This window comes from Rhagoletis zephyria, unplaced genomic scaffold (assembly GCF_001687245.7).
Source record: "Rhagoletis zephyria isolate East Lansing unplaced genomic scaffold, Rhagoletis_zephyria_1.1 Rzeph_scaffold_03924, whole genome shotgun sequence".
NCBI classification, from domain to species: domain Eukaryota; kingdom Metazoa; phylum Arthropoda; class Insecta; order Diptera; family Tephritidae; genus Rhagoletis; species Rhagoletis zephyria.
In genome coordinates, this window is record NW_016161007.1 from 27,516 (window position 1) to 44,090 (window position 16,575).

At 37.7% G+C, this 16,575-nt stretch overlaps 1 protein-coding gene across 1 annotated transcript; it reads left to right on the plus strand.

Moving 5' to 3' along the window:
• Positions 1–9,241: 9,241 nt before the first annotated feature.
• Positions 9,242–13,584, plus strand: LOC108369945 (uncharacterized). Its single transcript, XM_017625171.1, has 2 exons — positions 9,242–12,863; positions 13,035–13,584. The coding sequence occupies exons 1-2, from the start codon at positions 10,154–10,156 to the stop codon at positions 13,247–13,249; spliced, it is 2,925 nt and encodes a 974-aa protein (XP_017480660.1). The 5' UTR covers positions 9,242–10,153; the 3' UTR covers positions 13,250–13,584.
• Positions 13,585–16,575: the final 2,991 nt, after the last annotated feature.

The window sequence follows — 16,575 nt, forward strand, 5'->3', positions numbered from 1 at the left end:
ATTAGGGCTATTCGCGATTCGGTGTATAAGAGCTGACAAATTTATGCAATTGCAGAAATATGCCATGGATTGTGAGCGACCTTTATTAAACTGTCATGGCAAAGCTTTTGCAAAACAATTTTTGTGCATCAGCTTTGGTTTTGTTTATGAATGCAATGCATAGCATTTTTATGCTATGGATTTTCGGTATTGCAAATTTGCCAAGCCATGACAAATGCAAATGCGTGTATTTTGTTTGTGTATTGCAAATAATTTGCAATACAAATTTGCAATGCAATGATGCTAGGCCATTTGCACCGGATCGCGAATAGCCCTAATATTAGCAAAAGCTTGTATACCTCAATAATGGCTTCATCGATTGTTCCTAGTCTGGGCACACAATGACTTTTATTTACGTAAGGGAGACGTCGAAAACTTTTGAAGTCAGACAATAACCACGCCTACTTTCTTTACATATTACGAAAACTCTGAGAAGTGCACGATAAAACATAAGAATATCCGAGCCGGGTATGTGAGCTTAGACTTCGAGCGAACTTAGGTTTCTACTTTTTTTTTGGCAGTTTGTACACTTTTTAGGTTTGTTCATTTCAATTGTTTTCTCAACCTCGCCTTTCTTTATTTTGGCGCTGCTCTCATATTTGTTGCTATTAATATAATAATAGATTAGAGTGTTTGGCAGAGCTGCTCCTCCGATTTGTGGCGTGCGCCTTGTTGTTGCCACGCAAAAGGGAGGGACCTACAGTTTTACACCGACTCCGAACGGTGATTTTATTTTTATGAGAAGCTGTTTTTCATGGCAGAAATACACTCGGAGATGGGCCATTGCCTGAGGGCGACCACTATTAAGAAATAACATTTTGTCTATATTTTTTTGCGATATTGCTTTGCTCCGGGCTTGAACCCAGACCCTGCGGATTGGAAGCGTGCACAGCCTACCACCACAACAAAGCGGCCGCTATTGGTAATATGTAAAATTTGTGACTTAAATAAACTCTATTAGAGTCGTTCGGAAATATGAGCAGCAAAAATGTTCAATATGTACTTACTTATGGCCCTTTGAGCTTTTAAGTAGCTTATAGCCTTATGCTGAATTTCCACTAGGCATTAAATCACAAATTTTTTAATGACAATGTAGAGTATTAAAACATACCATTATATGTATTCGCAAAATTGTCATTATATCTGTTTCCATGTGGCATTTTTTAATGGCATACATTTTTTGTCATTTTAATACCTAGGGGAAGTTCGGCATTAGCATCTTCTCCCTCCTGTACTCATAATTTTTGGTTGTCAAAAATCGTAAACTTATTAAAATTCCTAATTCTCATTTTGAAGGGCACGATAAATAAAAAAATTAAAATTAATTTCAAATGGCAACATCAAATGAAATTGGTAGTTAATCCAACAGTTAAAAATATAAATATTCTGAAAATCTTTAAAGCAAGTATTAAAATGGTGCAAATGGACGTGTTGTCTACCACTTAACGTCCAAATTTTATTGAAAGCAACAAAAAAATGTTTCTCAGCATGAGAAATTCGAAAACCCAACATATATTAAGACCAAAAGTATACATATAACATATATAATGGTATTTCAAAAAACTCTAGAAATACTTAATTCACCTAAACGCTCACCTACCTATTGTCACTTTGTCAAATTGAGATCTAAGGTGTTTGTTTTTTCTATTCAAGGGGCCAAAATATACAAATCGTTTCCTTAATATAGAAAGGCCCTAACTCATTTTCTTTCAAAATCCTGCTTTGCACAAGAGTGAGTAAAAATAATTGCTGCATTATTAATTTAGTTTCAGTGTTTAATGAAAACCAGGGCTTTGATAAAATTCGCAACTGTGGATCTTTGGTTTTTATAAAGCTTTATAACTGCTCTGTAAAATACAAAAATGTTAGGTAGGACCTTTCTATACTGAGGCAACGATATGTAGATACTAGTTTGTACTTTCTTCCTTAGCCACACTACACTTTTCTTTTGGCTTTATAAAAAAAAAAAGGTTTGTAATTTTTAAAGAAATAATTAGTATGTAATGTAAAACATCTGAAACTTACAGCAAGTTTTTTAATCTTTCACTTCGGATATTGTGTCATTAGAGGGATAAAAACTACAATAAAACTGTACCAATCGTTAATGAAGAAGTCTAACGAAAATTTGATAAATCGCTTCGATTCTGGCAAGCGAAATATGATACTGGAGATGGCAAAACGCCGAAATCAGTTCTCCTCAAAGCTAAACCTCCCTACTCACGACTTGTACTATATAGATTACATGAACTTTTTTGCTTTTGTAATATGTACCGGATTATTATTCCCTTACCAGGATCTAAGTTTCAATAAACACTCAGCGCTATATACATTTTATTAATTTGGCAAACGATGAAGGAGGAAGAGTCGCAATTTACGGTTACATATCGTCCTAAGCGCCCAGAGCTTAAAAAAAAAACCGAAATGAAAACGAAACCATTGGTCTCAGCACACTAGTACTTTTTAGATACCCTCATGTTCGTGCATTATTGCTATTGTTTTTTTTTGTATCATTACTGTCGCATTTGTTGCAAATTGTAACATTATTTCATGATCACTTTTCTTTAATGTTCAGCATAAGATTTATTGTAAATACATATGTATGTATGTATGTGCATACATACATATAGTGCGTATACTTTCTGCATTCACTATGACCGTTGTGGTCACAAACTAGCCACCATGTCCAGCCATTAGCGTAGAAAGGTGCCATCTCCAGAAGCCGGTTGGAAAATGTTCACACATACACACATATAAAAATATGCTGTGACGCACTTGTCGCTGGATTGGGCGGTCAGTAACCATTTGTTAACTGCGGTGCGGGCATGTTTTACTTTTGCTTTGCTTCGTATCGCACTTTTGGTCATTCATTTTTTGTGTCTGCTATGTTAGCCTGACTGATTGCGTAGGAACAGCGAAAAGAGAAAGTTTCCTTGCGAAACATTTCAATCACTGTTAGAGTGCCGCAAGCTGCTGTAACACGAGACAAACTTGTCTACGTTCGAAGGCGTGCGTAAATACTTACATTTACATATGTATGTAGACAATATCTGGTGGTTAGATTAATTAGTTTTGTTGAAGTTAAAGCCGTTTTCTTCCCATAAAAACGGTTTATTACTGAAAACCGGCAGGATGCAACTTCAAATAAGTAAAGTAATTAAATAAGCATTGTCTTTTTTTCATCCAGAAATCCAGCAACGACAACTTTTATAGTATTGGCTGTAATATCCAAGCGACATTTATTGCTCTTCCTAAATCAAATGACCTTTGCAAAGAGGATTTAAGGATTTAAAGAACAAAAGAATATAGAAAATGTTTACCCTTGCCTTCAAATTTTGTGTTTAAAGTACGAAGAGTTCTCATTTAAATTTTGACGGGATAGATTGTTTCCCCAATCAGATGCTCTGACATCCGTAAAATGCTAAGATTTCAACGCGGCGACAAGAAATAACCTGCAGTGAAAAGCCAAACCAGTTAGAAAAAATACTAGTTCATTAACTAGTATGTGCCTACCAGTTTGAAAATTTCGAAGAACTCAAGCGTTCAGCGACATCTGCCTTTGAATTGGCAAAGCCTTAAATAAAACGCAATTAATTGCTTTTCTTACAAATGTCGGCTGAGGCATCACGTGAAGACTATTGGTGATGGTTCTGAGATCGTAGGTTTGAGGGCGCTTGGAGGTGGTAAATATTTTTAAAGTCAAATCAATGTAAGTAAAAATAATTATTTAAATTTAAATATATAAATAACAAATTTGAAAATCTAGTTGCATTACATAAAAAAAAACAAACATATGGGAAGAAATGCTTGTGCCATAAAAAAAAATAAATTAAAAAAAATATGTATATATAGGAATCACAATAAAAACCTTATGGCCTTATTCATAAAATATAAAGTAGCTTTAAAGAGCTTTATAAAATGACGTTTTCATACATTTTTCAGTTTATAAACCTTTTTTAAAGCTACTTTATTTTTTATGAATAAGGCCATTAAATTAAAAATATAAATTAATAAACAAATTAAAAATAATATTCAACAATTTTTATTGAGCTCGAGACCGTTTTTTAATGAAAATTTATTGTAGAAAAGCAACAATAATTTGAAAAAATGGTAGAAGTGATACCTATTTCGGAAATCACTACATTTCCTCATCAGACTTTTCTCAGTAGGCCTCGAACCGACGATCCCACTCACTCAGCCAGTTGCCTATGCACCGTGCTATAAAAAAAAAAACAAATTAAAAATAAATAAAATAAAAAAAATTTTCTGGGCTTGAACCTGGGACCTCAGGCATACCACGCGAGTGCTTTGCTCTATCGAGCATTGCGACTGTTGGAGAGCACGCATCATCACGGGGGGTGAATTGGCAAACTATCACATCAACTGTTATGGTGGTACTAGTATTTCTATTAGTAGATGCTGATGCATAGCTTGGTAATTGACATCTCGTAGGACATCGCAATGTTAAAAATATCCGTTGCTAACATTAAAAAAGGATAGAACGCGAACTATTTGGGCTGAAACGCAAACTGGTAGAATTCTAATTCATAGCTAGCAGCCTTCCCTGCAGGGTAGTAGCTATTTTTATTTCGCAGTTTTATAACAGAGGTTTATAGTCAAGGATCCAAAATATATCCCTATAAAAGAATATTGCCCGAATAATTCAAAAGAATATAAATTATGGTACATGCTTTCTCCATAGTCCATAAAAGCATTATAACGAAAGAAATAAATGCTAATGGAAGCGCAGAAAGAAAGGCTATGTTCTATTTGACGTAGTCAAAAATCCTGCCAACTGATAGATCGGCTATATAGCTTGAGAAGATGTTTAAAGAGAATTTTATCAAAGTTGATAAATCTGAATTTTGACCGGTTTCATTATACAAATACTCCTGTATGCAACACGAAACTTTTGATAACTGCGACGAATATTATTTCCCACTGATTCACAAACTTTTCTGCCTTCAGCGGTTAAAACATGGATGCGGTGTACCAGGCTGACAGACAATTTTTTGGTATGAAGTTTTATAGTTCATTCAATTTCAGTACTAAAAGTGAACGCTTGAAGTGCCTCAAACTTCGCGCTGCTTTTTGAGAATTTTGTTTTGGTTGGAGGCGTTTCGTATTTTCATTCAGACAAAATACTTATTTATGTTCTAAAATACTTGTATTTTTATATCGAAGAAGATGCACAACATCGAACTTGCATCTTATTATACTGGAATTTAAAAAAATACATGCCCAAAACTTTTCTCAAAAATCTGATTAAAAAATTTAAATTTTTGAAAGCAAATTTTTGAGATTGGTTGAATTTTCGCGAATTTCGATTAATGTGAATATGCTTTATAAAATACTTTAACCTTATTTGACAAGTTGACCCACTTTTTTGCCATTAAAACAATTGTGTTAAATAAATCTCAGTTCTATTTAATTAACTTGGCAAATTTTTTAATTTCCTTTTGAATGCAGAAGAGTTTGATGCATTTCTGCGTCAAACAGAAAATTTTCAAAAAGATTTCGCCTACTTTTTTTGGCGGTTAGGGCTCGATATGTAAATAAACAAATTTAAAAAAAGTTTTTTTATTGGGAGCGGGAGTAGTGATGGCAAAAAAAATCTAATAATCTATTAATCCGTTTATTGATTAATCGAAAGGATTCAATTAATAATTCCAATTAATCGTAAGAAATTAACCGATTAATCGGTCGTTTCGATTAAAATCGAAAATTAATACAAACCATTTATAAGTTATAAAACTGACTTACATCTGTGCAAAAATTATAGCGCACCACGAGATTTTTTTTGTTATTTAATTTTAGTTATTTTTTAAATATAGTTTATTCTTTTGCAAAAAAACGTATAAATATAAATATGTCAAACTTTATGCAATATTAAAAAAAAAATAACAAAAAATTCGAACTTTTTAATTAGATTTATTAGAAAGATTTTTAGTAGTTTTGTAGCCCATTAAATTTCTGTATAAAAAATTGCAAGACTGAAGTATCTGGCACTTACCATTGATTTTTATCATTTTTTTTTGTAACGGTGTTGCTTATTTTCTTCCATATAAAAACAAAGATTTTTATCCTTTTTTTTGTAACGGTGTTGCTTATTTTCTTCCATATAAAAACGAAGAAAATACGGTATCACCGAATTTGGAAATTATAATGAAAATATATGCATACATGCGTTGTGATTTTTTAGTAGCTACTTAGGTTAAACTCGTGTTGTGGTTTTTTGCAAAAATATCGTTTAAAAGTTTGCAGAATACGAGAATGTAAAAGACCTCCCAACTAGTAACATATGTATGTACTGAATGGAGTGAGACTTTTGTTGTTGCTAATATTATTGAGTGATAAGAGTTCCAATTTTTGTTACGTAATTTTTATTCATACATTGTTGTGTGATGTAGTCAATTTCCGATGGTTTATTTTCGATTATTTTGAAAATTAATCGGTTTATCACTCGATTAATTGAAAGGAAAATTTCGATACAATTAAATCGTTAACCGAATGAAAATAACCGATTATAATCGGTTATTCGATTAATCATGCCATCACTAAGCGGGAGTGGAGCAAGAGCGGAGGTCGGAGCGAAATAAAATACCGGAACGGAGCTAAGAAAAATATTTTCTCTATAAAACTGGTCTTATTGGTTTTCAAGATATTCTTCATGCATACGCTCAAACCAATTGTTGAAACTTTTTTGCCGCAATGAAGACGGTACGTCAGCAACATGGTTTTTGAACGCGTTAACAGCTTCCGCGAAGTTTATCCTTGATGTACGGGAACAACCAAAACCGTTCGATGTTAAATCAGGACCAATTCGATGTTTTGGAGTACATTCGGGATATTAATTATGCCCATGAAAACCCGGATTTCAGATTTTGTCTGAGTCTGGGCTTTCTTTTGAGTGGACATGGGCCATTCCACGAGTTTTTGCATAAACGGAATCTTCACGATTCAGAGTATAGCGCATGTAGTGAACAGAGCGAGGATGCCACCAAACTTTGTTTGTGAATGCCTGATGTACTCTGGCATTAGGGATTTATCTGGGATGGGTATTATATGGACAGATGGACGGTTTATTTTTGGCGAGTTGCATTGCAACCGGACGCCGGCCCCAAAGTACGGCTGAGGTTTAGATACACCTCGAACCCAACCAAGGTGGTTAGTGTGTTGATTCCGCACTTCGGATTGGTACCAAGATTCTGGGCGTTAAAATGCATCAGACGTTGTCCCTAGGAGACGTTGTACTTCTGCCATTAAAAAACTTCTGATAAAAGCCATTTGCCGGTCGAAGTCAGGGTAAAACTTTAAATCGCTCCATTTGTGTTATATCATCAAGACGCATACCAAAAATTGGAAGAGAAGCTCGGCCGAACATTTGACGAAAATGGGAACGCCAAATATTTGTGTGGCTACATATACTGGGTGACATAGACGACCCAAGTCCATCCCTTCGGAAATGGAGGGAAACATTTCTATTGAAAAATGCAAAAATATGAATTACCAAGTCGGAGATGCTTTGCTCTTATGGTCGTATTACCGACTTCGGGTTTCGAAGTCCTATCTGTCTAGACTATTTTATCGATCACAGGCAATAAGCTTTATGTACCCTTGGAATCAGCCAGCGTCTCTACATGATAAGGTTCCCACTTGTCAATGTTCGTTGTTCCCATGGCCTATGGAATTTTCACTTCTTCATTGTTTACATTTTTGATATCTATATTCTTCCGATCTTTTACTATGACAGCAAAAGTTCGAGTCCAGACTCCATGCTATCATCCCGGTACGGTCGGTACGGCGGACTTTGTGCGTGGAATTAGGGAGGTGTGCGTTGGTGAAGTCCATATTCTTACCGTAGGTCATCAACCTGGTCGTGTGTCCATCGAATATTCGCTAGGTGGTGATCTCACTACAGGAGAGCTCTTTCACTTTTTGAAAGGAACTAGCCTTTGAACTACCATCGTATTAATGTTGGTGAATGCGCTTGCACCGGTTGTGTGTCTACGTTCTGAGCTTTGTTTTTTTGAAGGTTCCATACCTGTATTAAGTCGTGGCTTTCGCTTCCGTCTGCCTACTTTGAGAGGCGCTTTTCGTTTTCTATCCATAATTGTTCTCTGAAGTACGCCTGGTATTTAAAGCATTCCGTTCACGAATGGGATTCATGAAGGATCCCAGCTTAGATGATCCTCGCTACGGATCGTATGCCACCTTGGGTCACCTAGAACTTTTCATGTATGAGAAGTGTTGTCGCAAGGTTGAGTAATTTCAGTACAAGTTTTTAGCTTAGTCGGCATGGGTTGTCATGATTCTAGGTCAATAAAACTTCATTTATATATAATTTAGAACAAAAATGCAAAAACTAAGAGAGTACGCATATTGAATTTGGCAAACAAAAATTTTGGAGCACCTTAATATGTAAATCGAACAGCGACAAGGCCTGCAACGCATGACGAGCATCATGTAAGAACCTTCAGCAATGACTGCAAACAAATCTGATCAATGTAGCTTATGGTACATTGCTCTAAGCACTTGCGCATATATGCCCATTTATACATACATCCATATCTACACAACATCCGTCGTGCGTGCTCCACTTTGCCAGTGACGCAGTGAAGAGAGGTGCAATGACGCGTTTGTAACAAGAACTACTCCACTAATACAGACATACTTACATAATTAGTCGTATTATTCCACACTCGTGAATTATTAATTTCGAGACAAGACTGGTACGAGTATTAAAACCCATTGTACATGACCTCGACATGAAAAGCTTCTGATGGACTTTAGCATAGTGCTGAAGAGATTACCATGGCAAGCATACAAGTATTGCGCTTATTAAGTACGCGTATGTAGTTGAGTAGCCGTGGGTTGAAGTTTAGCTTTGGAAAAGAAGTCAATGGCACTGACAAGGTACGAGCTGACTATAGATCGTCTTAAGCTCTGAGCGCGCTGAGCAAAGTGAGTAATATAGAGGGCATGAAAAAGTGAATAGTTTACATTCCATGCACTATATTGAGTGGGGAAATAAGTAAATATATGTACATGTGTGTGAGCAACTCTCACAAAGCTTTGCATTGAAGCGTTCTTCCATGCCAGCTCTCTCAACATTTACAGCTGGCAAGAAAAGCTTTGTGCCATCGATGGCTTAACAATCGCATCGCATTTTGTATTTGTTGCTACTTGTTGTTGGCTTTGCCGCTTCGAGTTGCGCCACAATTTGGTAATACTTGTACAAACCGAAAAAGCGGTGGTACGTAGCAACGGTAGCGGCAACAACCGGTCATGGCTTGTCGCAACATTGACTCGAAGCTAGTGGCTTAGTCTTCGATGAGTTGGGCTCGAAAGCGGTTGTCGTATACGGATCAATTTGTATTTGGTACGCTTGCACGGATATACGAAATTTTCGTGAGTTCGTTGTATGCGTCGAAGTAAGAGAGGAATTTGTGAAATGTTCAATGGAAATTGACAAGAAAACGCAAGCAGAAATCGATTTTTTACTCAATTGTGTTTTTGGGAAAACTTCGCTTTCATAAAATTATTTACCTGCCCGTGAATCAGTGCATTTCAATTGGTGATTAATGTGTGCACTTTAGCATTCACTGTTGCGACTGCGCAGTGTTGATGTCGTAATTGTGGCAGTGCTGACTTTTGTTAGTGATTTTGGCTTTTGGTATCACTCGTTATTCTAAATAAAGCTGCGGTAATTATGCTGGCCAAAGAAAATTAAAAAAAAAAAAAAAAAAACAATGAAATATAAAAATAACTAAAGCAGAAAATCACCTCCAATTAAAGTAGCAACGCTCATTGTTGCTGTGACTTTGTGCGTATCGCGCTATATTCGTTAGTTACGATTTCGGCTAATTAAAATTTGTTGGCCAGTGGACTCAATCGGTGGACCTTGAAACGTGCACGCAATAAAGACATGAAACAAATTGTACCGCCCTTGATGCTATCTTGAAACCCTAAAACGTAGAAACAACGAATTTTCGCAAAAAAAACAAAAACAAATCGGTTTTCGCATGTAATGTCCTGTTAATTAAATACGCGTTAAAAAGTTTGATAATTCATTTAGTTATCCCTTGAAGCATATGTTCTAGATACCTGAAAGATTATGCGACCCAATGTCAGTAGCGGCTGTTGTACGCTAGAAAACGCTGCAAATGCTGCCAGTGTAAGGAATTTGCAAGTATATCCTTTGCCTCCTGGAGCTAATTTACATTCGAATCCGCATTCACATCATCATCAGCAGGCGCAACAGCAACAAAACCACATCCATCGTATTCATTCACAACAGCATTTTTCCCTACAACAACAATTCAAGCCTCAAGCGCCTACCGCGTGGTTTCCACCACAAAGCCTTTATAATGCCATGCCACATCCGTCAAACGCGAGCAAAGCAGCTGCCAATGGTCGTCATCAAGGAATACCTTTTGTGGCACCACAGCCGCCAGCTTTGATACAAAGCCATGGCCAGCAACAGCAGCAGCAACTAATCCCAGCAGCCCCACAGTCCCATTCGCACCAACAACACCAGTATCAACAGTACCAATGCAGCCCACAACAGCAAAAACATCAATCAACGCATTTTCCCCAAAAATCCCAATGCGTTTTGCAGTCCACCTCCACCGTTAGTGGCGCTCATCCTTTTAGTGGTTACCTGTCTGCAAATACACCTCACACCCGACCAACGCCAGATCAATTAAGCGCTGGCGCGTCGTCAGCGGGACCACCGCATTCAGCCAGCTTTACCAAGCTAGCATCAACATCGATAGTTAACCAACAACGCGTCAATGAATGCGCTGGCATACCACTCATTTCAAATTCCACCACACATCTCGCAGCTAACCAGCGACAACGCGTTCAACGCAAGCTGTCTCGCTCGCCTGGACCCCATCAAAAGCTATCAGCTGTTGGTGGCATCGATCCCACCTATAAACCACAGCATCCCTGTGTCGGTCTTTATATGGCGCGTAGCGCAAACGCTGTCAGTTGCTCGCATATTTCCCAACTAGCTGCACATGCTCAAGGTGCACCCTTACTACTGAATAAGCAGTATCAGCAACAACAACAATGTGCTGCTCCAAAATGGCCAATGACGCACAGCACTTCTAATACCTTTCAGTCCGCAGCGTCTTCACACTGTTCACTAAATGCCCAGATGGCCTCGGTCGGAACAGCGGTTAAGTCAAACACTGAGAAAGCTTCTCGTGCTACATTGCGTTACCAACACTCAGCTCCAGCCGCTCTAAGTACTCGCGGAAAAGAGAGTACAACACAGACAACACAAGTGAGCACGGCATCCTCAGAGGCAATTAAACACAGTACCGAGGCTGGAGACACTGCATTACCACGCATAATTAAACCACGAAAACGACGTAAAAAGGATCGTAAGCCCACAACTAACGCCGTTTTACTGAAACTGGATGCAGCCGCTGCTTCTGGTGCAACTTCGGAAATTGCCAGGGACTGCTCGCAAGAAATGCCGGCATTGAATATGCAGCAATCTCAACTGATGTCAAGACAGCCACAAGAATTGCAACGCCTGCAACATAAATCGTACTTGTATCCGCACCAGGACTCTAACGAAAATCTATATAAATTTATAAACTTTTACCTTGGTACTCAGCAGCCAATGGATAATGCTGACAGCACACACGTTTTTAACTCAAATCTACCACTGTTTGACTACAAACCCAGAGGTATACTACCATCGCCGTGCTTAAAGTCCCCACGCTGTGTGAGTGGAATCAGACATAAACAGTGCGATGCGTCACGAGATGAGCACAGTATTTGTGTTTGTCGGCACTGTGATCCGCTACGTTCAATTTGGGATTACCCTCTGAGGCGCTCGCTCTCTGACTCATCGGCCGCCTCGATACGTACACATTCCTCCTCGTCATCTTCGTCGTCGTCTTCATCACAAGCTTCCTCCACTGAGACCGCATCATCCTCCTGTTCGTCGGCGCCGCTGACAGATGGCGCTATTTCACCTTCAACCGCACTTTCTCGTGCTCATCGTGTGGGCGTTATTGGCTCTAATCGTAATTGTCTGGATAGCAATAGAGATGTGGCTAAACACACTGAAAAGGGTTGCGAAGTATTTGGTGGAAGAACAACAACGAATGGTTGCCTTAGCGATTCAAATGACTCGGGTTATGGTGACATACTTAGTGGCATCAACATTGCGGACGATTTCTTCAGCCAGAGCACATACAATATTTCCACTGCGTTAACGCCACTTTTAGCTACAACCCACGAACCAGTACTGGATGTGCGACAATCTGCGGCTGATCAATCAATGAAAACTGCGCAAATGTATGGCTGTGGGACCGAAACGTTGCTGCCCTTGTTACCAGCAACCGCAGATGCATTGTTGACTGAGAGCATCAAAGAGATTTCGCGCAAACTCATTGAAACTTGTGGTAGCGAGCTGTCGAACGAATTTACAGGAGCAGCAATACGCTCACAAAGCGCCTATTCACGTTGCAGCAGTGATTTCTCCGCAGATAGTGGCATCGATAGCGCCGCCATCGTAAATTGTGACGAGTTGGTGTTTAAGTTTGACAATTTAAATTTTATGATTGATGTTGCGAAAGATACAGCTAGCGACAACAACAACAACAACTACTTAGGCACAAACAACAGCGAATTGGCTGCTACAGCAGGGAACTCGTTCTCCGAGTTGCTTAAGTTACCTATAACAGCAACTGGACCAGAAACGGCAGAATGCATAAATAAAAGTAATTTTTTCAACGATGCAACAAACCTAAATCTACTTTTCGATTTGAATAATAATGAAAATAGTATTTTTGAATTTGAACCCGAAAACGAACGCGAATCTGAACGCGAACGGCTGCGAAAAGCATTACACGAAAAACAACAACAACACGATCAACAATTCATAAATAATTGTTTCGATTTAGTGTGGCCAACAACGTTTGAGAACTGCATGCGCAAGACAGTTACCAAAATTCTAGATATGGATGTGGANTCCGAAAACGAACGCGAATCTGAACGCGAACGCGAACGGCTGCGAAAAGCATTACACGAAAAACAACAACAACACGATCAACAATTCATAAATAATTGTTTCGATTTAGTGTGGCCAACAACGTTTGAGAACTGCATGCGCAAGACAGTTACCAAAATTCTAGATATGGATGTGGAAAAGCAGTTGGGTGCACTACCACATCCAGAAATTGCATAGATAGAGACAAACGTGAGGCAGGCAATATAGTGCTGCATAGCGAAGGATCAGCTGGAGCTCTGTAAGAGTTTGAGTAAGACGGAGGCTCAGAAGTAGTCCTTCATATTTGTATGCCTTAAAATAAATCTTTGGGTGCCTCTGAACTACATAAGTACCCATTATGCAACCGAAAACATTTGCTCCCTCGTTTGCCGCTTCAGCTCAGTCAGGTTTGTTCGATCCGTGCACGACGGCAACTGCAAAAAAAGGTTACGCAATGAGATTATTAAGACAGTGAAAACGAGCGTAATGTCTTAAGGGTTAGCCAACAGCCAGCAGCAAGAAATACCAAAAAACAAATTTTATTGGACAAAACAAACAATGAACTGAAACCGAATAACCTTAACAAAAAAAAACACAATAATAGTAATAAAAAATACAACACACAAAGGTAGCAAAAATTGTTGCTTTTGTTGGATCAGTGGATCGTCTGTTGAAAATTTTCATTACAATTGCGACATCGCCTTTTTTTCTACTTCCGTTGTTAGTTGCTGACCAAAAAACAAAAAGCGTGCTTATAAAACCAAAGCAGCACCAAGAGCAGCAAAAAAGTTGTAACCATCGCGGAAACGTGCTTAACGCGGCTGAAACAAAATACTGCAGCATATTAGTGAAGCAGCAAGGTAAAGAAAAAAAAAACAAAAAATTAAAAGTTGTGAAAAAATTCAAAAATAAATAAAAGCTCAAACACGAATTTATAAAGTAACTAATGCAACAAAAATAGCTTTATTAAAAGCTGAACAAAGCGAACTCACAATGCACCAATACTACCACAATAAAACAATATAAAAAACAATCGTAAGTCTAAAAAGCAAAAGTATTTTCAAAATCGGTAATGGAGTACCCCAGGGATCNAGCTCAAACACGAATTTATAAAGTAACTAATGCAACAAAAATAGCTTGATTAAAAGCTGAACAAAGCGAACTCACAATGCACCAATACTACCACAATAAAACAATATAAAAAACAATCGTAAGTCTAAAAAGCAAAAGTATTTTCAAAATCGGTAATGGAGTACCCCAGGGATCCAGCACCACGAATGCCACAGCAATACAAAATCAACAAAAACAGCTGTAGCAAAAACAAAAGAAAAGCCAACAAAAACAATGAGACACCACACAAAAGTAGAAATAAAAATAATAAAAAGCCACAAATCCACAACCTAGCCAGCCAGACAAACAGACGATAGGCCGTCGCAGAGGAGCTAAATAAAACTTTCACTTTCTCTGCACTCACCAAACCACAACAGACCACAGATCAGTCGCGCACGATCCAATAAGCGAATGAACGAACAAACAGAGGTATGAAAGTACATACGACGTTCGTCCGGCCTCCGTCGGTGCACCCGCTTGGCCAACTTAGCGGCTAACCAGCCAAGCAACCAACCATCCCATCTAACCATTGCACCGTGGCGTCACGACATGCAAATTTATGAGCTAAGCTAAGCTGTGGCGCTGAGTTGAATGGAGTTATGTACATGCTAATGGCATGACAGTAGCAGTAGCGTGCTGATGGTTGAATGGTGCGGGGAACGTCGCGTAATTATTGCCACCGTAGAGAGCATATATGTATGTACGATCATACATACTTACGCATGTATGTTTGTTTATAATAGATATAGAAAAGGTCTGTATGTATGCGCACCTTTCTATGGACTTGTTGGGTGACTAGTTACTTGGTTGGGAGGCCTTTCTATTGAGTTTGCTGTTCATATTGAGCTCACGGGTACGCTCACCTGGATGCACGCATACGCCATTTATTATTTACTCTTAAGGCATCCACACACCTATGCGATTCTGTCGGTGCGAATCTGTTCCGACAAAAATTACAACAATGCCGACCATAGTTTTAAATGAGGAACCACACACTTATACGATTTTGCTGCAGCGATTTATTCGAACATTCAAAATTCTTCTTTTGATCGTGCCGAAATCGCTTACTGCCGCGTTTTGAGAACGAAAAAGGTCAAAAGAAAAATTTTACAATATTAAAACAAAATTAAGAATTTTATTTTTGTTGAAAAATGTTTTTTGTTTGTAAATTGACAGTTTTTACTGCGATAAAATCGCAGGGATGTGTGCGTACTTGCGTTTTCGAAGGAGCAACGTCTGTAGCATCAAAAACGGCGCAGATTCGTTGCGACAGAATCCCATAGGTGTGTGGATGCCTTTATGCGACAAATGTGGAGTTCTTCGAAAAACAATTTGGTTTAGTTATGTATGTACCTATTATAATTAAATTTTAAGAACTGTATTATTTATGAACATTTTAAAGTTAGCCGATAGTGTTCTCCAGTAATTGTTATTTGTGCATAAACTGTTACACAGAATTTTTTGAAAATCGGTTGAGGTTTAGATACATAGATAAATTATAAGCGAACTATTGTAACTTGATGTGTTACAATAGTTATAATACATAAGTATGCTGAGGTTTAAGTTAGGGTATGAGTTTTGAGCAATTACTTGGTATTTATTTAGTTTATTCGAAAGTTCAAAGAACAACTCTAAAACTGATATTTTCTTTTTGATTGTTGGTATTTCCGACATGATGAATTGTGGAACGATTTTTTGTCCCTTATGAAATTTGGTTTGGAAACACGCCTGCGACAAACATGTGTTAAAGAAATTTTAATATCAAAATTTTTGCGTAGCAACTACAACTATTCGTCAGAGTCCCAATTGGTGGTTGTTGTTCTATGACTAAGAAACAGCGAACATTACCGTGGCTTTTCATAACGAAAAATGACACTACTGATGGCCCAATGACGAAACAGGTTTGGCTCCAAACCAAATTTGACATAGCAATACGGACACTCCTGCCACCATTTTTTTTATTAAAATTCAAGTAATTGAGTAACTATTTTAAAAAATATACACGACGAATAGATTTATCTCCTCCTTTTTGTGTAGTCGGTTAAAAAACACAGGTTTCTATATTTTATTATGTGATTCTGCTGGATGAATGTTAGAATTTATGAGAATGCGTTAATTTGGTTTTATCAACCAAGCTAAGGAAAAAAATATCAGATTTTATTTATTTATTACAGATTTTAAGGAATTTATTAGGTGTGGTTTTTTCTTAGGTTTGTTAGAATGTGTTTTACCGAAGTAAGAAAAATTACGATTTCGGCAAAAATTAATAGGGGACTTCTATTATTAACAATAACAATATGCAAAATTAGCATACTGTAAACTGTGATAAGCACATCCAAGGGACAATTCATATTTTAATATTGTTGGCTTGTTTTCAAATATAATCGTAAACTGAACAAAAAAGTATTTAACAT

Bases quoted from the DNA above. Each gene is read 5' to 3' on its own strand.
- LOC108369945 (XM_017625171.1), top strand. From the start codon at position 10,154: ATGCGACCCAATGTCAGTAGCGGCTGTTGTACGCTAGAAAACGCTGCA.